Source organism: Mizuhopecten yessoensis, unplaced genomic scaffold, assembly GCF_002113885.1.
Source record: "Mizuhopecten yessoensis strain PY_sf001 unplaced genomic scaffold, ASM211388v2 scaffold10439, whole genome shotgun sequence".
NCBI lineage: Eukaryota > Metazoa > Mollusca > Bivalvia > Pectinida > Pectinidae > Mizuhopecten > Mizuhopecten yessoensis.
In genome coordinates this window covers 273,102-296,826 of record NW_018408547.1, presented here as the reverse complement: position 1 = coordinate 296,826, position 23,725 = coordinate 273,102, and the positions used below count along the sequence as shown (strand labels likewise).

General features: G+C 34.8%; 1 protein-coding gene across 1 annotated transcript; it reads left to right on the top strand.

Moving 5' to 3' along the window:
• The first annotated feature begins 650 nt into the window (after positions 1-650).
• LOC110460578 (structural maintenance of chromosomes protein 4-like) lies at positions 651-21,709 on the top strand. Its single transcript, XM_021513558.1, has 25 exons — positions 651-847; positions 1,729-1,871; positions 2,340-2,534; positions 3,076-3,255; positions 3,622-3,786; positions 4,052-4,179; positions 4,907-5,047; positions 5,468-5,618; positions 6,435-6,578; positions 7,038-7,115; positions 7,887-8,008; positions 8,704-8,812; positions 9,917-10,048; positions 10,928-11,130; positions 11,571-11,755; positions 12,449-12,681; positions 13,225-13,351; positions 13,607-13,658; positions 14,344-14,481; positions 15,412-15,556; positions 16,443-16,616; positions 17,302-17,481; positions 18,448-18,680; positions 19,579-19,762; positions 20,651-21,709. Exons 1-25 carry the CDS (start codon positions 706-708, stop codon positions 20,804-20,806), a joined length of 3,840 nt encoding a protein of 1,279 aa, XP_021369233.1. The 5' UTR covers positions 651-705; the 3' UTR covers positions 20,807-21,709.
• The last annotated feature ends 2,016 nt before the right edge of the window (positions 21,710-23,725 follow it).

The window sequence follows — 23,725 nt, the reverse complement described above, 5'->3', positions numbered from 1 at the left end:
GGAGCTGTGCAAATTTTCCGCGAATGTGACGTCATCAACAGAAGATGTGTGATAAGTTACTTTTATTGAACCAGACAGTCTCACGTTATTGTTTCCCTTGATCTGACTAATGAATAAAATAATAATGAAACATTCACAAACAAAAAAGAATTGTAAATATAAGTAGACACTGTACATGACCACTGCAGGTTCGGTGTCTTCTGCTTAACAGATCTTAATTAAATAAATCAAAATTAATCTGCTGCCCCTTGAAACACGTATATCAATAACAACACTTTAAACTCGAGTGTTTATATTTACGATGTAAGCGTTGTTGAGACATTTTGAAACCAATTAAGAAATTAGAAAACCCAGATACAGTCTTGAACAGACTTACCTCCGGCTAGAAAGGGTTGTCTTTCCTAACTCGCACTTGCATGAGAGTAGCAAACATTCATCACAAACATGACGAAAATAACAACAAATAATAAAAAGAATAGCAGCTTGTATTAAATTGACCATATAATGCGCCACCTGTTCCGTGAGTCGGCTTCGTAAAGGAATTGAAAAATATAACGGTGCAGTATCCTTAATAAAATATCATCAACCGGAAATTGCCGGTGTTTGCCGAGATGCATAAACCAATGAAATTAGCTTCCGGTATACCGAGGTTTGAGCGCCATTTTCGATTGTGACTGTCTTCAAAACATTGGTGACTGGTTCAAAATGCCTGCCCAAAGGAAAAAGAAGGGACAGAAAGCCGTTCAAGTAGAAGAGGAACCTATGGAAGTGGTTGAAAAAGAAGGCGATCCATCTGAGGAAGGCGATCTGGTGACAAGTGTCGTTTCTCGCCAGTTCAATCCAGAAGGTGAAAGGCTAACAAGTCATGTTGACTTCATCTGTTGTGGTGTTCGTCAACATACTTATGTTCTTTCCGTATATAGTTGAAGTTGTGTTTAAAGACAAAATTCATATCAAATGTATTACACTCCCAAATAGCTCGGTTTCCTTTGATAGGCTTTACTTTCTTATCGATTGGTCGAAAATTCTGAGTCTAATTTCCCCACTGACACTGTTAATGTTTACAAACGATCTAAACGCCAGGCCCGACTATTTGCTGGGCCGGTTTTTAGAGGAATCTACCCCTTTTCCAGATTTGGGGGAATAGTTTTCTTTTATTGATTATTTTTGTATCACGATAAATGACAATCTTGAATGTATCGCGTTAATCCAGTCATTATATACAAAAACATACTTGTTAAAAATAAGGCCTCACCTACAGGTCATCAGATTTTACACATCAGGAATTACACATAAAAATAAAACAAGAATATTATAGACAAAAGTAAAGAAAAATTGAAAACACAGGTTACTCATTTAAGAGCGTATACGTATATAAGTTTATGTTTTACATTTTGATTTCAATTGCTTAAATCTTTTTTATCGCAGATGACGCTAGTAGAACATTCTCAATGGCCAAACTCACGATTGTCGCCTCTACAGTTTGATAAATGCTTAGAAAATTCTTTAGGTGAACGGGAAAGTTATGAAAATATTCATTAAATTTGAATAACCTGTTTTATAACACCTAAATTAACGAGCAATTGTATCATTAACAAACAATTTCAACAATATGAGGAATTTGAAAATTGACAAGTATATTTATATTATCTTATTTAGATATGGAAATTGAGGCTTAGAACTTTTGTCTTTAATCTCCCAATTTTATCATTTTTCTCTGAAAATCAGAATATGGAGAAATTGAAATCCCTCCTGCTGCAGTAAGTGTTGCAACATATGAGATACATGGACCCCGTCTAATGATCACACACATCGTCAATGAAAATTTCAAGTCCTACGCAGGTGTTCAATCTCTCGGACCCTTCCACAAGGTAACTGATATAGATGTCAGTCTCTTGATTGAAGTTGTGTGATAACTGCTGATTTTCATTTTAGTTTTATCTTTTTTTCTCTAAAATGTAATCTTGATTTATAACATGCTATGAATTATACAATATATATTTGTTTTTAAAGAGAGTCATTGTTTTTTTGATATTCAGAAAATGTTAAAACATAATCGTAAAACCATGATAATTATCAAAAGAATTCATTTCAGAACAATATAATCTTACCTTTCAGAATAGGACTTTGTGATATATGTACATAACATATGAATTGTGAGAAATTGCTGTTAGTGTCATGTGTTGTCTGAACCCTAACTTTTTTTTATTGAATGTCATCCCATTTAACTCATTCACCCCTGAAGACACATTTGAACTCTTCCAATTCAAAGATTGGAATAGTTCATTACAAAATTTCAGGGATGAATGAGTTAACATAGTTACCCTTTTATGTTCCAGAGTTTTACATCCATTATTGGACCAAACGGAAGTGGCAAATCTAATGTGATTGACTCCATGTTATTTGTGTTTGGATTCCGTGCAAACAAGATCCGCTCTAAAAAGATCAGTGTGCTTATCCACAACAGTGAGAACCACAAAGACATTCAGCAGTGTGCCGTCAGCGTTCACTTCCAGAAAATCATTGATACTGGGGTGTGTATAAAACTACTGTGACATAAGTTATACAGATACACAAACAGTGATTTTTTGCTCAGTTTTACAGTCGTATATAGGATTGCTCCCCAGCTGAAAAAGTGTCTTACTTTACCAAAAGACGATGAATGTATTTCCAATTTCAATAAAAATTGATGTTTTATTTTTCCCAATTTATAAAGAAATATGCTGTTGTAAAATTTAGGTAAAACAACACTGACAAAGATAAATGTATGTAGCAAGACAAAAAAAGTTAGTATTTTTACTATAAGAATAGATAATACAGAAGTTTTGTTGTTTGTTATGACTGTAGTTTTTACTAAAATCTTAGATTCAATCGTCAAACCTAGAGAGCTCTATGACAGTTTATGACTGGGCCTGGCAGTAAAATATTAGGCAGATCAGGAGACTGTAAATCAGCAAAAACTGTTTTGCTTAACAATATTATTTCTTCTTTGCCTTAAATTTGAAGGATTTTAGATAACAGATCAAAAGGCACGTAGACATTTTCTCCATGTTTGATTTTCTTTACAAATTACAGCCAGGAGATGACGAGTACACTGTGGTACCCGACTCTAAGTTTGTTGTGGCCAGGACTGCTTTCAAAGACAACAGTTCCTACTACACTGTGGATGGCAAGCGGCACACGTACAAAGAAGTGGCAGTAGTTCTTAGAAGTAGTGGCATCGACCTTGACCACAACCGTTTCCTTATCCTACAGGTACGATTTTATATTGAATCCTGCTTGTGGGAAAACTAGAGGAACAATAGTCCCAGGATTTGGGAATAAATCTTTTAGCAAATTTGAGGAAGTATTCTTTTGTAAAGCATGTTATGGAAAACGAAGTGTCATGGTTCATGTTGTTTGTTTATCACATTCACAACTCTTTTTCATATCAATGTTTTTCAATTCATTTCAAGAGCCATAATTTAGAAATAGGATTGTTATAAAAAGAATGTGGGGGAAAAAGTGATTCAGAAAAATATCAACGGGATGGACTTTGATTTTAGGGGAAGGATAGAATACAGACAAGAAGGGGTAACATTGTATATATTGTGAACAACATTTCTTGGTTTTATTTGCCAGGGTGAGGTTGAACAGATTGCCATGATGAAGCCCAAGGGGTTGACAGAAAGTGAAGATGGAATGTTAGAATTCCTGGAAGACATTATTGGAAGTAATCGATTCAAGGAACCCATTGATGTCCTTGCTAAACGGGTAGAAACCCTGAATGAAATGAGGGGAGAAAAGGTAAAGCTACTAAAGCTCTATAGTAACTGATGTTCTCTTTTAATTGCAGCGCGACTCTATCGGTCATTTCTGTGTCGTGGCCGTCAGTTGCGTGCGATAATGTTGAAAAACAAAAATGCATATCAAGATTAACAATTGATTACTGAACACAACACATACAGCATACAGTGAATGATACAATTACTATAACAAAACGACTGAAACAAGGTACAAACTTGATATATTAAAATAAATTGTTTGATTACTGCTTCTCTCTTGTTGGCAGTTGAACAGAGTCAAAGCTGTAGAAAAGGAGAAAGATGATCTAGAAGGATCCAAAAATGAAGCTGTGGAGTTCCTCAGTATGGAGAATGAGATTATTCGCCACAAAAACAAATTGTACCAGAAATATATGTAAGTTTACATACCACTAGGCAGTAAGTATCTTTTTGAGGGACCCAACCCTGGTACTGTATGAGAAATAAACAGTTTTCATCAATATCTGTCCCCTTAGGGACCCAACTCAGGTATTGTTAAAAGCTGACAGGGCTTTTATATCAGTTGGGAAGGAAATTTTTAGGAGTTAACTACAAATTTTGTGAATAAGGCATCAGTAGGAAACACTTCTAATTGGGACCAATTATCGGCCCCAAATAGTCCCTGCCAAATAACTAAATATGATTTTTATTACATTTTTGTCTGTCATAAAACTTGATGATATAGGTATCTTTCGCACTGTATCACATTTGTCATATATGACCTTAGCTGTCGTGTGCCCCTATCATAGACACTTGTCACATGACTTCAGCTGTTGTGCCGACCCATCATCTGTAGACACCGTCGTAACAGGACCTTATATATAATTAGCTGTTGTTAGGAGGTGAAAACCATAACATATAGACCTTAGAATGATCATCCCTGGTGTTAAGATAAAAAGGCATGAATTCCTGGGCAGTAAATTAAATGTGTCACTAATCATTTAGCCAATTATAGGTTTTACCACATGTGGAGTCAGTTGTATATATATGATACAATTACATAGCAAACATCTTTAAGGGACAAGATTAGTAAAATTTGCATTATCCTGGCCTCTGTTGAAAGTTTGCTTATTGACAATACTTGTTAAAACAAATGATTGCAGCAAGGAGTGTACTGTGAATGGAGACAAAGCCACAGAACAGTACAACAAAATCAATGAAGGGATGAAAGAGGTCAACGGCAAGATGCAGTCTATCACAGATGCCATGAAGGAAAAGGGCCATGAGCATAAACGCATCCTAAAGTATGGAATTATAAAACTTATTGTGTGTTTGAAAGTGTCCATCATTTACATGTATTATGTTTTTGTTAAATGCACTTGTCCTTTTTATAAATGAGAGATCAACTTTTCGTAATGAAACTTCTTCAATATGGCTCCACAAAGGCTCATTAAAATGAAGACGCATTTCATATTTTATGTCTATGATACTATGACATACTGTATACCAGAAAATGTTCGCCCTTAAATCACATATTCACCATGCACTAGTAAAATCATCTCAGCGCAGTGGTTCATCTATTACAGATGATTCATTTTATACAGGTATAATACACAATGTGTACTTATATTTGAAATCATGATAGAATTGTAGTATACATGTTTTGGTTGTATTATAATGGGTATTTCATCGATTAAAATGGACGTCTTTTATCCAAACTCTAGGCAGTATGAAATGTTGGTTGTGAAAGGAGATGAGGCCAAGGAAAAATTCAGTGATTTTGAAAAACAGGACGTAAAATGTCGAGAGGACATGAAACACACCAAATCCAAAGCTAAAAAGCTGGAGAAGGCGTTGGAGCAGGAGAAAAAGAAGGTATGTTTAGATACACGCTTAGAACCGTTCCAGTGATTCTTACAGCCTAATACAGGCTGTTTTCCCTAGCCAAAAAGTGCCTTATTTTCCCAATTCATAAAGGAACAGGCTGTAATAAAATTTTAGTAACAAAAACACTGGAACCAAAAAGAAGTTAAGAAAGGAAAATATTACTGAAACGAAAAAGAGAAGAATAAGAAAGAAGAACAAAATTAGTTTAAAAGAAAGGTTTGGGGAAAATTCATGCAAAGCAATAAACCAACGTCACCTGATTGTTGATCAGATTTTTGTCTGCTCAAGGATCCCAGTACCAACGCCAAAAACCGGTGAACTTTTCATTGGAAACTTTTTTCAAGTATTATATAACTTTGATTATTCATTCTAAAATGATACCTTGTGAAACTCTTATGACAAAATAATAAAGATGAATTACACAGATAAATAAACCTTTCTGCACAACAGGCAAGTAAGTTGGTCAACGAAACAGACCTGATATGAAATGTGTCCTTCACAATTTTCCCAAAAGTATACTGTAAAAATGCAGTAAGTCCAAGGAAGGATTCGAACACTGGACCTCCAATCGTAACATTGTTGCTCTAATCAACTGAGCTACCTGGGCAGTGCTAGTACTCAGGCAATTTTTTGCTAGATATTTCCAAATCAAAATTTAGTGACCGTTACTGTATGAACGAATAACAAGGGTGGAATTTCTTGTTTGACTGTAGTACGACATGGATCTGTAGTCAATTTGACCTTCGGAAATAAAAAGATGTTACTTTGAAAAAAAAAGAGTAACAGTAATTTTTTCTTTCACAGGTGGAAGAATTCAATGCTATGCCAGAGCAGACAGAACAGGTTATTGCAGATCATCGCCGAAAATTAGAGAGACTGGAAAAAGACAAAAAGAAAGAGGAAGAAAAGCTTGCTGAAGTGATGGAAAGCTTGAAGACAGAGACAAAAGTAGGCTACACATGCGAAACAACAGCTGTCGGTCATTTTTGAAAACATTTAAAATCTTTTTTTTCATGGGGGTTAAAGCATATCATACTTCAATAGTATAATTAAATATCATAAATCCAACATAAACGTTGTTTGGACAGAAGAATTTCATGAACAGAGAGTGTTTTACATATATATTGTATTGGACATTTTGCTGTTAGATGTTGTATAATCTTGACTATCTAAAGTTTCTACCTATCATTCAAGTTTAGGAATGAAGTGGGGTGAATATTTCCATTTTTACATATCTTAATTTATCAAACAGAAGTATGTATAGAAATAAATGTTATAATTTTAAGTGAAAATAATTCAAAGTTCATCTTGGGAGGTGGGAGAGGCAATTATTTTTGGAAGTACCTAATATGGTTTTATGATATTTTGGTGTAGTCCTATAGCTAAGTGTTTTATATTCCTTTACAGGGTCTACAGGAAGAGAAGGAGAAAAAGGAGGAGGAGTTATTGGGACTTCAGAAATCAGTCAATGATACCAAATCAAAGGTAGGTTGGAGGTTAAAACTGGTAGAATAAATATAAATGAAAGGAGGTGCAACAGTTTCAACATACAAAGACCAAACTCAGAACATAACAGAGGAGAAACCAAAACGACAGGAAAGATATTAGCCCAAATAAAATACATAGGCAAAGGGAGGTGGTCCAGACATGAATTTGAAAGGCCCATATCAACTTAAGTCCAAATGATAGGTATTGGTGTTTTCTTTTCAACTGCATATTATTTATATTATAACAACTGAAAGGTTATATTAATCAGACGTTTTGTGGACTATCATCAAACTCAGAAGTACCAACAGAAAATGGGGCTGAAGTGAACAAAGGAACAATACAAACAGCAGCTTTTTGTTATAACTGGGAGAAAATTGATTACACTTCCACAAGAATTGATTCATGAGAAGGACATAAAGATTTTAAAATAACAGTCTCCCTTTTTATCTTCCAGATATATGAAGGGACTTTGATTATAGTATTGTACAGTTCATATTTACTGTGTTCACAGACCTGTGCAATTGGGTATCATCTACTTATCAGTGAAGGTGTAGATGCTTTAATACTTTAAATAATGTTCTGTGATAGTAAAGTAAAATGTTTTAAATCAATAACTACCCAAAATTAAGAATATACTGAAAGCATTTTGTTAATGTTTTTCTGTGCTTGGGTTATCTTAAGCATGCAATTTTTCTGAGCACCACTGCCTATGATGTTTTGTGTATACTTTGTATGTTTGTAATGCCGATCGTTGAATGTGAATTTCAGTTAAACATTGCCCAGTCAGAGCTGGACATCTATCTTAGTACCCAGCAGAGTGAGACCTCCAAGTTGGAGGAGATGCAGAGAAACCTGAACAAAGCCTCTACCACCGTCAAGGACAGACAAAGGTCAGTACTTTCACACTGTCAATGATAGATTTTTCTGTTTCCAAAGAACGTCATACAGAACGCATTTCGTTTAAAGTTTTTCTCATTAGACTGTCCTCTTTTCCAGAAAGTTTGGGCAACTGTTAAGAAGCCATTTCAATAGTGTTAAATTGTAAACCTTTGATATCTTTACAGTTTTGCCAAAACAATGCCTTCCAAAAGATGGGGAGTGTACATGTAGAGGACATAACATATGGAAAACATTAATTTGATTCAGAGTAGCTGGGAAGATATTTTGACTTTTGGAATATTTGATATTTAAATTTATCAATTTGGAACGATAAATGCCTTGTGATATTCTGTTCTAATAGTTTCTTGATTTTAAAAATAAAACAGGAGTAGAGGAAGAAACAGGAAGTTTTTGGAAAGGGCTGTAATATGTTATCACAACTTGTGCCCTATGCTTTTCTTATAATTTTACCATAAATATGTTTAAACTTAAATGGAAGCGATTTTGGGAAAATATAGGAAGAAATTCCAAAAAGAGGGGAGGGGGTACACCACATGATTTTTTTTTATGTCAGAAATAGCTTTTATGCTGTTTGTCCAATGTCACTTTAGATTCCATATCTTTGCTTTCTGTACTTGCATTTCTCTAACCATAAAACTAGTATTAACACTGATTCATAATTATTTTTTTATCTTCATCATCACAGTTATTTAAAAGATCTCAAAAGGAAGCTTCCTGAAACAGAAAACATTATTGAAAAAGCCAAGAAGGACATGGAGCTAGCAGCAACTACAGAAACAAAATGTGCAAACGAGGTAAATTTTAAGGAATATGTTGATAATTTAAGCTTCGATTTAGTATTTCAGTAGTAACTTTGTGTTCTCTTCTGGCTAAAAATGAACTTTAAGTATTCGGTCTGTCATCGGGCTTCATCAATCAGTCATTGTGTGTTACATGTTGTCAATTAAAAACCTACATTTTCCACTTTGTCTCATAAACCACTGCTCCATTTTCAATATTTTTTTTGCAAGAAGCATCCATGGCCGAAACCAAAACAAAATTGTACATTATATGGTTTCCACCCCCAATTGTCCTTGTGTCACAAATTTCCCCTTGGGGAGGGGTAATGTTTACTGGGCTAGCAATTAATTTCACAAACAACTAGTCTGTTGGGCTAGTAGTTTCCAACTTCACTAGTCCATGTGTAAATTACACTTACCCAATTTTATTCAACATGGTTACTAATACCAAATTTTGGCTAGTCAATCGGGCAAACAGTTTAAGAATTGCTGAAGATTTAACTAGTCTCAGACTATCAGACTACCCTTATTGTCAAGCCCTGAGTTATACAAGTCAATATTACTTTCAGGTATCCAGGGAAAAGTTCAAACTCCACTGGAATTATTGTGATGTGATGCTATGGACCCTTAATTCTGCTAAAGCATTGTTTCTGCTTAATAATTCTATTGACTTCAAACTCTGTAACAAATTAATAGGAAATCTGATCAACAGAGATCACACAAATGTTTGGTCAGTGACTAATAAACAGAGATCGCACAAATGTTTGGTCACTGACTAATTACCAGAGATCACACAAATGTTTGGTCACTGACTAATAAACAGAGATCGCACAAATGTTTGGCCACTGACTAATAAACAGAGATCCCACAAATGTTTGGTCACTGACTAATAAACAGAGATCACACAAATGTATGGTCACTGACAAATAAACAGAGATCACACAAATGTTTGGTCACTGACTAATAAAAAGAGATCACACAAATGTATGGTCACTGAATAATAAACAGAGATCACACAAATGTTTGGTCACTGAATAATAAACAGAGATCACACAAATGTTTGGTTACTTGGAATACGATAGATGTGTAATGTAACCCTTCCCTTGTTTTAAATTTTAGTTGAGAAGTGTAAGATCTAAAGTAGAAGAGGCACGAAGTTCTATGCAGGCAGCGAGGAGACAAGGCAAGGTGATTGAGGCTCTGATGGAGGCCAAGAAGCGGGGAGTGATGCCAGGTGTCTGCGGACGATTGGTAGGTGTAGCAGCATTCAGTATTATCTATACTGCGCACAGATGTTACGACTGCCAAACGAAGAGAAAGATGAAATCTAGTACATTTTGCAGCTAGACTGTTAAGAAAATTGTATTGCCTGGCCATTGTAGGCCAGTTAAAAAACCCAGAAACTTACTTTTACAAAGTACTTGTAGTTTTGTCATTCACAAATACACTGTTCAGAAAGTAGGTAGGTATAATTTTGTCTCCCCTTCAAATGACAAAACAAATTTCTATTTATTATGCACTATATGGAAACTAGTTATATGTAGGTATAATTTATCCTGCACCATATGGAAAGTGTAGGTAGGGAAAGAAATGACAATAAAATCTTACTGAACAATCATGAAGAGAAGGCTATCAGTTCTTGATGGCTTGGTAAACGATATTTCTTATTGAACACTAGGGGCATCCAAATCCATTCTGATTCAGTTTCTTCACTTTAGCAACTTATTTTTGTAATGGACTTTAATTAAACCTTTTTCCTTGTGCAGTGATAAATCTATATGCGAGTCTGCAGTCAAACAGATTTGTTATTGACCTCCTAAAATATCTGGAAGTGTTAAGTTATTACGGACCCATTGTTTTAAACACTACTGGAGAAAGTGCCCCCTTAAAAACAAAAGTTGGAGTAATTGATGCTTTTTCTGTAGACAAACTGTTAACCTGGTAACTTGTATGTAAACGGAGAAGCGATGAATAGCGTTGACATAAACATATGTAAATAGAATGTCATAAGAAAGCTCCACATTACACATGTACATTAGAGTTTATACCTGGCCCTGCTGCTCCTCATTTTTTCTAACACCTTATTTTTGTTCAACATTAATATTCTTGAGATGAATTTGACTGTCACAGGGTGATCTTGGTGCCATTGACATGAAGTATGATGTTGCCATATCAACGGCGTGTGGAGCTCTTGACCACATCGTGGTGGACACCATCAATACAGCCCAGCAGTGTGTCCAGTTCTTGAAGAAAAACAACATTGGGTCTGCTACCTTCATAGGACTCGAGAAAATGGCCAAATGGAAGGAACACACCAAAAGGAAAATAACTGCGTACGTGTTGACAGTAAAATATTTTTTGTGTATTTGTAATACATGTCACTAGGGTCCCTTAACCCTTTCACCACTGTAGACCATAATGGACTCATCCAGATTAAAGCATGGGAGAGTTTACTAAAGTTACATAGAGGTGAAAGGGTTCAGATCAAGCATTTTTGTGGTTTAAAAAACAAAAACAAAAAAAACAAGGTTACCCTTTTCACTGTATGGAATGTCCTAATGTGATTAATGTTAATATTTAAAATTTAACTTGAAAATCCATGAACATGTTTCAATGGAAATTAAAATTAGTTAGGAATGTTGTCTTTCAAGAATATCATTTAAAGTAAGTTTGTTATTAAACATAGTCAAAGTTACATAGTATAGTAAACCTATAACTACTGATTCTATAGAAAACCTTGTTTTTAATGTTGATAAAAAATCTGTTAACACAGTCCAGAAAATGTACCTCGCCTATTCGACCTTGTGAAGACAAAGGATGAAAACTACCTTCCTGCCTTCTACTTTGCCTTGAGGGATACACTTGTAGCCAATGACCTTGAGCAGGCCACAAGGATAGCCTACGGCAAGACTCGCTACAGGGTGGTAACACTTCAGGGCCAGCTCATCGACCAGTCAGGTAGGTGTGTGAGGGCGATCATTAGGCCAGACATGCTGGTAGGTTTGTAGGAACCTAGTTAGGATCCCGCATCAGATGCCCGATAGTTATCATGGTGCCCTTTGTCTGTCCACTCTTTGGTTTCCAGAGATTATCTCAGAATCCAGAATACAAATGAAAAAATTGACATGTCAGGGCTTGGCAATAAGGGTAGCCCGATAGTCCTGGACTAGCAATTCTAAAACTGCTAGCCCAACTGACTAGCCAAAATTTCATATTAGTTATCATTTTGAATAATATTAGGTCAATATAACTAGTATAAGGTTGGTGGAATATAAGGTAGAGCACATATATAGGCTAGTGAAATTGGAAACAAGTAGCTCAACTGATTGGGGGGTTTTCACATTAATTGCTAGCCTTGTATATATTGATACACTAATACATGTATTGATGCAAAATGAGTTTTAAAAAGTTGGCACATGATAACAGCATATATAAAAACACCTAAGAGATATAACATTGATGTTTGTTGATAGTTATTTACTATACCTGTAAGTAAGACAGTGTTTATAGCTGGTAGGTTGTCAGATGGAGTCACATATATATATATTTGTATATCACATGATTAACAGTAGATGTGCCATCAACGTTCTTTTAATGGGCTGAACATTTCCAAAAATTGTGTTATAATGTATGATTATATACCCCTTGTAGGTACCATGTCGGGCGGAGGGAAGTCTGTATGTAAAGGAAGAATGGGCTCAGCTCTTGTAGCAGATGTTGACCCCAAGGAGCTGAACAACTTGGAAAACTCCCTGGAAAAGCTGGCAAGTGATGCCCAACAGAGTCGGGCTAACAAAGAGAGACTGGAGGACCTGATCCGAGAGCAGGAGAAATCCCTAAAGAATACTAAACACACTATCGACAAGTGTGAGATGGATATTAAGGTAGGAGCTTGTAGGAGTCGGCTTTCATAGAGACTCATGTTATACTGTGTGCATGCTTGCTGCTGATCAAAACATGTTTTGAAAAAATTAAATTAGTTTCAAAAAGTATGATTAAACATTTGAAAGGCTACATATCAATAAATCGTAAAAGAGATTTTAACCTTATTTGACAAAATGCACATTGGCCTGATTTAAAATCGTTGATTGCTACCATGACCTCTGATTGGCTATTAAACACTTCTTTAACTAACTCTAAAATGTCAAAAGTTGATACTAACAGAATTGGTGCAAATGTGACTTATTGCCCTCCCCAAGTGTTGTTATTGTACTGGTTTGGCAAATCCAAAATGCCCACTGCAGTCTCCAATTATGTGACACATCTTCAAGTTATTTTATAGTTCACATTTAACAAACAAACGCAAGTAACAGCACAAGCTCCATGGGACTCTTGTTCAACAAAGGACAAACGAATCATGATTATTCAATTGTTCTAAATACAAATATTTATATTTTTTATTTTTATTTTATTTTTTATTTTTACAGGCAATGTCGGAGCAGGAGACAACCTTGACCTCACAAATCAAAGAACAGGAAGCCAGGGTCAAGGCTGCAGCACCTGATGAGAAGGAGCTCAAAGAGCTGGAGAAAAAAGTTGGAGAATACAAAAAAGGTCTATATTAATAGCTAGTTAACAAAACATTCAATTATTTAACAAAAGCAAAAAACATTAAAGGTTACTTTGGTAACAGACTATTAAACAAATAGATAATAATGAATTTGTTACGTTTTGTAAAATTGCCTTTTTAGTATCTTGTGGCTAAAACAACCAATCAGGTGAGGATATCCCTCTTCACTGAATAAATCATCAATCATTGCTAAACATGGAAAGGTGCTCTCATCTGTTATACCGTTTTGTTTATTTCAGAGTATGAGAAAGCCTCTGGGGTAGCTGCCAAAATTGAAAAGGAAGTTCAAAGGTCAATTACCCAGTGTTATTATTTATACTTTCTCTTGATGCATCAATATCCATTATTTAATTGAAAAAAGTAATTGACAGTTTTTCCAAGACTGGCAAATATAAGTTGTGTTCTAATTTACATATTTCTTTGTTATTGAACATGGTTTTTGTAGTAAATAGAAGTGCAAAAAATACATTGAAACCTTGGTTGATTACAATGCTTTGATGGCAAATTGATCAATTTGATAACAGTTTGCACTAGTACGTAAACCAATCAATGTTTTCATACGTCCAAAATGATATAACTTGTAAGTTATGATTAATGACTGCTAAGCAATTTACACCTGTGAAATCTGTACATTGATGTGTAAAAACAATTATATTAGTAAAGTGTTCTTTTAGTTAATGATGATTGGAAGCCAAAAGGCTCATCTTTTTGGAATTCAACATGGTGATACACTGCGATATTTAGATCTGCAGTAAGGATTTAAAAAGTGTCTAAGGTCAAGGTTACTGTTACTAAAAATATACCATTGGAAATGGGGGTTCTAGCTTCATTTTTATTTCTCCACTACATGCTGGTAGTGAAGGAGGCATTTAGTGACTGCCTTCTCTGTCATTCTGTAGGGATGGCGTTGCTATTAACAGCATGTTAAGAATATTTTCCTACTGTGTTATATTTACAAATGGCCTCTGTTTTGTAGATTACACAATGAGATCATGGACATTGGTGGATCTAAGATGCAGGCTGTCCAGAGTCGAGTGGATGCTGTGTCAAACCACATTGACCAGATCACTGGTCAGATCACCAAGGCACAGGTTGGCCTGAAAACTACAGCAAGGTATATATATTTCACTCTCCCTGCCAAGTATACATTAACTTGGTAATACCTTTTGTTTAAGTTTTAAAATTATTTCTTTTTTTTGGCCTGAGATTGAATTAGCATCAAGGTCATTGCTGTAAATGTAGATACATATAGATGTAATGAGCATACATAAAAACTCATATAAAATGAAAATAAATTTAAGATATTTTTTATCACATAACTCAAAAAACTTACATTTTGACAGGTTTTAAAGCCAAAATATAGAGGGCTTATAAATCAAACGGAGACGGCCATTTTGTTGCGCCATTCACAATTTATGACGTCACGTCATTGTCCATGGATGTTATGACGTCACAATCGATTTCTAACTGGCACAGCCAATGAAAATCGCTCCAGGGTATATTACACTAGTGACATGTGTAAAATTATTACACGGGCGAATTCACTGGATAACAGGCCGATTATGTGATAAATATATATACATGTGTATACTTACTAGAACGTTTGTAGGTGCAACATTAGGTCCTTAAACATTTTATGTACCAGGAAACTTTTGCCTTTTTAGCCCTCCCCAATGAGGGTGAATTTATCATCCAGCGAACATTAGTGAACAACATAATAGACCTAGTAAGAAAGTTTGCTGGATTGACGACCAGTTTTCATTTGTTGTTGATTTAAACTTCTTTTGGATATACATTTGTCTCCTACTTCCAACATCAATATTCCAGCACCATAGGAGACATGAGGAATGACTTAAAACAGAGTGTAATATTTAGCATAAAGAATCAACATTGGCAATCACTATTAGGGGTGATCAATGGTGGAGGTGACCACTGGGTGAGGGAAACCGCTTGTGGGAGTGATTACTGGTGAGGGCAATCACTAGTATAGAAAAAAACAGTACAATATTATAAAAGACATAAATAATGAAGATGTTCTTTGTAGAAACCTGAAGAAGGCAGAGGAGAAAGTGGAGTCAGTGGAAGAAGAGATTGAGGAAAACAAGAAAAGGATGGCTGAGCTGGATACACTCTTCAAACAGCTGGAGGAGGATGCCACGACTGTACTGCAAAACTACCAAGATTTAAAGGTAGAGAAGAAACAGCTTTGTTTTAGTACACCCGATCTTGGGAGTGTTTCGGGGTGGTCACTTGGTTTTAAAAAGTAATCAGTTCAATCATGAAATTGGATGGCTCAAAAAAACACCATTATACATCCTTTACTGTGATGAATACAGCTTTTAGATAGACCATACAATTTTGGTGTGTATACTTACTTATTTTATGCCCTGCCAAGATGTGGTGCGGGGCATTGAGTGTTACTCTTACATGTACCTATGTAAATCACACAAAAGTTCATCCATTTAAGTTTTCAAATTTACAATGTCACCTGTGTAATATGAATCCTGAAACTATTCAGCAATCGGTGTACACCAGACCTCAATTCAGTCCCACTGTATGTACTGCTCTGTGAATCATGTCTTGATATAAAGAAAATGTTTCTATTCAGATCAAAATGATTAATTGGTATTTATGGTATTCAGTTTAGAAATGGTGTCACTTACTTTATACAATTTGTAAAATTTTAACAAGTAAGAAATTAAACTGGATTTGTATGCCGCCGCTATAAATTTGGGGGGCATATAGTGTTGCCCATGTCCGTCCCGTCCTGTCCCGTCCCGATTCAATGTAAAACACTTAGCAACTTTAATCTTTCACAGATTTTCGTCAAACTTTATACAAAGGTCAAGTATGAGTATACGTCGGACATCGTTGTGTTTCAGGGTTCCAAGGTCAAGGCCAAGGTCACGGTTGCTATATAGGGGGCATTCATGTCTTACAGACATTTTCTAGTTTACTAATAAATTTGTATATCCCCACCAAAAGAAACTCGCAGATGGTATAACACCAATCAAGGTAAGGAATGTCAAATCTCTAGCTGTGATATAACTCTAAAATGTAAGTTTAATGCTCTAGGACAAGATTAAAGAGGCAGACGATGAGCTGACTGGGGTGAAAGCAGAGATCGCCAAACACGAGGAGGAGCAGAATCAGCTACAGAAAGAAGTGGTGGACGTTAGACATGAGCTGGAAAAGTTTGATGGAATCGTCAAATCGAATCAACAGAAAATTAAACATTGGAAAAAGGAGGTTAGTTGTGGTGTGTTTAAACAAATCCTGTATGTTTGCTACATTTATACATCTGCCTTCAAATCATGAGGACTGCCAATTCTATGTATCTCTCCCATGATAATCATATGTCTCCCCCTATTGTTTAAGGAATGGTTCTTTTTGTGGTTCCTCTGATAATTGTTTTTTTTAGCCATAACTTTTAAACCAATACTAGTATCTCAATGAAACATGAGGTATACCTGCATCATCTACAGGAAATGTGCAGTGCACAGTCACTAGGTCAACTTTGACCTCAAAAGTTTAAAGGTCAAATAAATGCAAACTTTTCAGTTGTATCTTTTAAACATTTATGGTATTGTCACCTTCCATGTCGTCACTTTTTTTACCACAATTATTCCTATATGCATTTTATAATTTATTAACAGGCACTTTCTCTAAGAACATAAATGTATTGAAGAAATTTTAGACACATGTTTTTTTCACTTTATGAGCATATTTATATTTTGTTAAGGAAGGGGAAAGTAAATTGGCTATAAGGGGGTGACATGTATTTTGTTAACAAAAACAAACCTCTTGTTCCTTTTTGATCAAATTCCTTTAATAAATGGATTTAACAAATGCACTTAAATCCACTTAAATATCGTCACCTAATTATAATTATATAATGTTATGTTTTAAGAAAGGTTACGTGATTACTTTGCAGATGGGGCAGCTGACCTTGACCCCTATAGAAGGTAAGGAAGAGGCTGATTTGCCAACTATTGAGGATGAAGAGCTGGCTACCATTGACAAGGAAGCCGTTCAGTATGAGATCACCGTCCTAGAGGAGAAACTGGCTCAGATGAAACCCAACATGGCTGCCATAGCAGAATACAGGAAAAAGGTTTGGAACTTTGTATAGCATTCATCCATAGCAGAGTGTTTTATATTAAAAAAAAATGCAAATGTGTTTTTTCTAGTGTTGGGGAAAAAAATATAGAAAAGAGGGAATGCTTAATTAAAAAAATGCTCATTGTATTATGTATTATTCAATACAGTATTTTCTTCGAGTTGTTAAACTGGACACTTTCCAAATATATAGATAACACAGGAATTATTTTAGTCAGAACATCAGTTAGTATCACTAAGAGATATCATGATCTTCATTGACCAAATTTGCAAAATGCTCATAACTAAAGCCACATTTAAATGTATATGGATAGGCAGTTATATACACATATTATTTAAAGAGAGAAATTATACACTGAAAAAAATCTTCGTCTTGACAGATGATCAATTTGATTTTCTAGGTATTAAGTTCAGTATAAACCTAAACAGTATAATTGTAATATACAGAGTGTGCCAAACTAAATAATTAAAGGAAATCGGGGCAGGTATCTGAAACATTTTGCCGGTCTGAGGTGACTTTTTTTCAGACATGTCCAACAGAGTTAGGCACACACTGAAAATATTATGAAGAAAAGAAATAAAGTAATTGATTGATTCTCTAGTCCAAAAGGTACCATGGACACTGGATAAGATAACAGCAATCGAAAGTGTGATAAAGGCAAAAATAGATCTAGTAGCAACATTATCAAAATTAAAGAATTATGTTAAAAATAATAGATATAAACATCAGTACAGAATATATTACAAAAAATGTAAATATGAGCAATCAGTATGTACGTTATAGCAATAAAACATGAATGATACAAAAGGAATCAAAAATGTTTTTTAAGTGAAAGGGGACAAAACAATTAAAACCACTCATTATATCTGTGAAACCAATGCAAACAACTTATTATTATGTAAACAATTTACAAATGTATTTTGAAGACAGCTTTTACCTTTTATTCTTTACATCCAATAGGAAACACTGTACCTGCAGCGTGTAGGCGAGCTTGACCAGATCACCGACATCCGGGACCGACAGAGGAAGTATTACGAGGATCTACGTAAACAGCGGCTTGATGAGTTCATGGCTGGCTTCAGTGTTATCACAAACAAACTGAAGGAGATGTACCAGATGATCACTCTCGGTGGGGATGCAGAACTGGAGCTTGTCGACTCCCTTGATCCATTCTCAGAAGGAATTGTGTTTAGGTAGGTCACAATGTACTCATTGTAAATGACCGTTTGGATGTTTAGACAGAAGAAGCTAAGGTTAGGTGGAACACCGGTGTTGTAAGAAAGATTTTGGGTACTTGTTCAAAATTGATAACTTTAAAAGTTGTTCATTTGACAATACTTCTTGTTTTTAAATGCCCGTCAAATTTGATGGGAGTATTATGGTATGGAGTCGTCCGTCCGTCCAGCGTAAACTTTTGTTTGTCCAGAAATCTCCTCCTACATTTTTCGAACGATCTCTTTGAAACTTGGTATTCATTATAATCGTGATATGAAGTTGTGTCTCTCTTAAAAGAATTTTGATTCAACAATTTTACCAAAAGTGATTGCCCTTTGTTTATTTCAGTATTTGATTTTTTGTCCAGAGATTTTCTCCTACATTTTTTATAGCATGTCAGCTAACCATTCTTAGAATGATGCAGATCTTATTTCAATGTAAGAAAGTATATAACACTATATGGCATTCGACGGGTGTATATTGTTCAGCCCCACGGTACTCTTGTTGGACGATATAGAATGGGAGATTTTTTAAGACACCATTGCCTGTTAAGTAAAATACATAAATCTTTGGAAGATATAGAAGGAATTTATAGCCCAATACATTTATTATTCCCCCAACCAACCAGTCGCAGCGATACAGTGGCACGGAATTCCATCTGTCTGTCTGTAATAAAAAAAACTAGTGTAAAAGTTATCTCACGAACCCCTCAACATTTAGTTCATATTTACATCATAATATAGTAACAAGGAGTTCTACACCTGATAAAATGTTGGTGGTCATCAGTCAGGGTTAAAGGGTCCAAGATCAAGGGTATAGTGGTGGGCGGTGTATCTTGGTAAGCACCTGCTCAGTTTGATTTTATTTCTGTTACAGTGTAAGACCACCCAAGAAGTCGTGGAAGAATATCTCCAATCTGTCCGGAGGAGAGAAGACTCTCAGCTCACTAGCCCTGGTATTTGCCCTGCATCATTACAAACCTACACCTCTGTATGTTATGGATGAGATTGATGCCGCTCTCGACTTCAAGAATGTCTCCATTGTAGCTAATTACATCAAGGTATGTCGTTATGTAACAAGTTCTTTGTATTGGTTTTGTTTGTTATTTGGGGGTTTGGTGTCCTCGTTACAGCGTAGGCCATCCTTAAAAAACTGATGTCAGTTTAGGTAAGGATTTTTATTTATTTATTTTAGAAATCTCATATTTCTATAAAAAAAAAAAAAGCCCTAAGTATCAGTGATTTTACCAAAAGTTCCAAATAAATTTTGAGTAGACGCCGTTTCTAGTAAGTCGGTAGAGAAACTGCAAACAAACATTTTTTAATGATTCGCTGTCATGATACACTTTACTGCTGGTGATGCGATGTGTATCACAGTGTTGGTGCCACAATTTGATTACTCTTGAAATAAAATGACAAATTTTTGTTTTCTACACAACACTTGAATCTTAAAGTAACTACAGATTCGAAGATCCTGAGTTCTTGTGTTATTTGACCGAGTTTTGATCACAATGCAAACTAAATTTGCTTATACCCATTAAACTATTACATAAAGTTGTGACTTTTGAAATTTTTCACTTCACAAATTCTCATGAAGAAATTTTTGAAAAGTGAAATGAAGTGCTTTAATATTGAACATAGCCTCCCATGCGATTTGTTCTGAAATAGCCATTATTATATGTACAGTGTATAGTAAACCTTGTACAGTAATAGTGCTGTTATGGGTCCATCCAAGCAACTCTTTAGGTGAACTGTCTTAGGTGTCCTAGTTACTTACTGAAGACTTGATCTTTAATGAGTGGTTCTATAATATTGTTGTTAAGGTTTTATATCATTTGAAATGTTGAAAATAGTCTATATATATATATTGTATCAATTTTTTTTTTTTTTTAAATGTAAAAAAAAAAAAATGTCATGTACTTCATCTGTTTTATATTTTGTATTTACAGGAGAGGACAAAGAACGCCCAGTTCATCATTATATCGCTGAGGAATAACATGTTTGAATTGGCTGACCGCCTTGTTGGCATATATAAAACAGACAATTGTACAAAATCTGTAACCATTAATCCAAACCGGCTAACGCAACCTCTTAGTGTCGCATAACCAATAATCCTGATCAGCTGACACAATCTCTCAGTGCTGAGTAACTTCCGCCTATATAACACCTGTCACAAGCTGTCAGGACCACGCAACCATCATCTCCAGCCGGCTGACACCTATATAACACCTGTCACAAGCTGTCAGGACCACGCAACCATCATCTCCAGCCGGCCGACACAACTTCTGAGTGCTGCATAATCCGAGGACACAATTGGAAAAGAGTGTTTCCAACGACTGAAGTTGTATGACTTGTCGAAGCGGTGTTCTGTTATGATAAAGAACGCAAATCTTCTAGAAACACAGATAGAGATTTATTCTGACAACACACAAAACATATACAGGATTTACAGTCCTTATTTAGTCAGCTAGTGATATAGAGATACATACTTCATGCTGATGTATGTAAAGATACATAATTGTTGCTGATATATCTTCAGCCGAAGAATTTTCGTTCAGTATTAAAGAATGCTTAGATTACCTTCTTGACCTTTATATTAATTATCATATTTTGTTAAAATATGATAGCCATAGTTTCCCCTTTAACTCAAAAAGAAACTGTGATGGAATTTGAAAGTTATAGTTTTACAGTTATGCTTTGAAGGGAAAGATTCAATCATGTTTCGTTAAAATTACATACTTTTCTACATGAAGATATTTGCTTCAATGATCAATTAAAAATGAGCTGTTCATAGCAAGAGGTACCAAATTGAAGGTATAACATCATATCAGAGATCTTTAGATTAAGCAAAAAGTAATATGTTAAACCATCATGGTCGGGGAACATATTTATTTTATAACAAAGAAAAAGTAGAAAAAATTAGGATTTTGAGTATTTAAATGATAATATTTAGCAAAATACTGTGAAATCACTGATTTTTATGGGGTTTGTAACTCATTCACCCCTGAAGACACATTTGACTCTTCCAATTCAAAGGATTGAATAGTTCATTATGAAATTTCAGGGGTGATCTTCATTCACAAATTCATAGGTCCACAAAGTAATTACAAGTTGATAATAAGCAATTATCTTTTTGGGTAAGTACTCATTATCCACTAGATCGTGTACCCACAAAAGACGTCGCGATTGAAAACCACAAAATTTGGGCCCCATGAAAATATCTGATTTCACAGTAGGAAGTTTTAAACACATATTATTTTGTGAAGTTTTCTTTCTTGATTTATAGTCATTTATAAATTCTATATCTCTGTGGTAGTTGATGTATTACCCTTTGAAATTAAGATGGAAAATTTCATCATGATGTCCTTATGGTAATGTTGGCTTTCACTGATCCTTTCTGGAAGATGTGGTTGTTATGTTGTGTAAATAAACATGTTTATATTTTCACTGAGATCAATATATCTCAAATGGTAAATATAAGTTTGAAACTTTTTTCACATTTGGCATTCATAGTCATTATGATAGCCAACTGGAAATAATTATTTCAACATATAGAACTTGTAATGGATTTTTTTTCATTTCCAGTAAGCGTTCATATTGGTTGAAGGTCAGCTTGATGCAGTTCAATAAATAATCATTGGTAGCTTCGCACTACCTGTTATGAGCAAGTGTATATTTGTGAAGGTGTCTTGTACATATAAATATGCATTTTTAAAACAAGTGTGAAATTAATGTTATCATACTGTGCTATTTTTATATCCTTTTTTTCTGAAACTTTTCCACTTTCTTCTTTCTGTCTTTCCTTAATATAAAACTCGTAGATCGTTACTAGTAAGTAGTTGACAGATTAACAACAAAGACGTATAAAACACATCCTTGTAGTATGTATGTATTATACTCATCTTTTGTACATATTTCTAAATTTTGATTTGGTTATATCTTAGCCTGATTATATAAGTTTTCATAGCAAACTTTTACATTTGTGTAATGTAATTCACAATCTGCTATGTATGTAGAATACTATGATGTATTTAAGTATAGACTTCCACTTAAATACACATTTTAAAATAGAAATAATGAATATGCACATGAAGTAAATTGTTTTTACATGTGTGTAAAGGATTATATCATAATGATACAAATCTGCCAAAAAACTGGCACCAAATTGTTACACAGGAAAGGTCTATGTTGGAAATGTAAAAATATTTAACAGAATAACCAAATAAATGAGTAAATGAAAGAAAAAATGTTGCATACATGTTCTTTCTTCGTGAAAAACGACTTTTTTTTCTACAAGAGATGATCGCTGTCACTCAAGGAAGCCATAGTATATTATATATACTATTAAGAACGTCCGACTGCTATATTTGCAGAATCTCGAAAATGGTATTCTTAGCTCTATTTCTCAGATATTTCTCAAACTTAAAATGAAGGTTCTTCACGGTTCCTAGTTATGCATGTCAATTTTTGGGAATGATCGGCAAACCAAGATGGCCGACAGGTGTACCTTCTTGAACTTTAAGTGTAAAGTTTGTAAGCACTATTTCTCAGAAAGGACTTGAGGAATCTTTCTCAAGCTTTGCATGAAGGTTCCTAATTGTCCCTAGTTATCATATCGACTCATGAGACTGATCAGAAAACCAAAACGCCGTCTTGAATTTGGACAGTTCATTTTTGTTATAAACTATCCTATATGTATGTTTCCATTGGTCTCCTTTCTACCTTTGTCATAAATGAAAATAAAAATCACAAAAGACAAGAGTTTCTTCGACTTCCCTAGCGCTTTCTCCTCTTTAGAGATTCCTCAGGGGAGCTGTTGTATGTAGTAGCTGTACAGGGCGATAACAACAGTTTGAACAACTTTTTATACGAGAACAGAAAAGTGATAGGGTGAAACATTCCAAACGTTAGTAAGATGATTCAGTGTCCAAAGAGCGAACGAAGTATGAACAGTTTATCTTTGCCTGTTCATTCTTTCCCAGACATTTTTGTTTTCAAAATACGCAATTAATTTTACACATTAT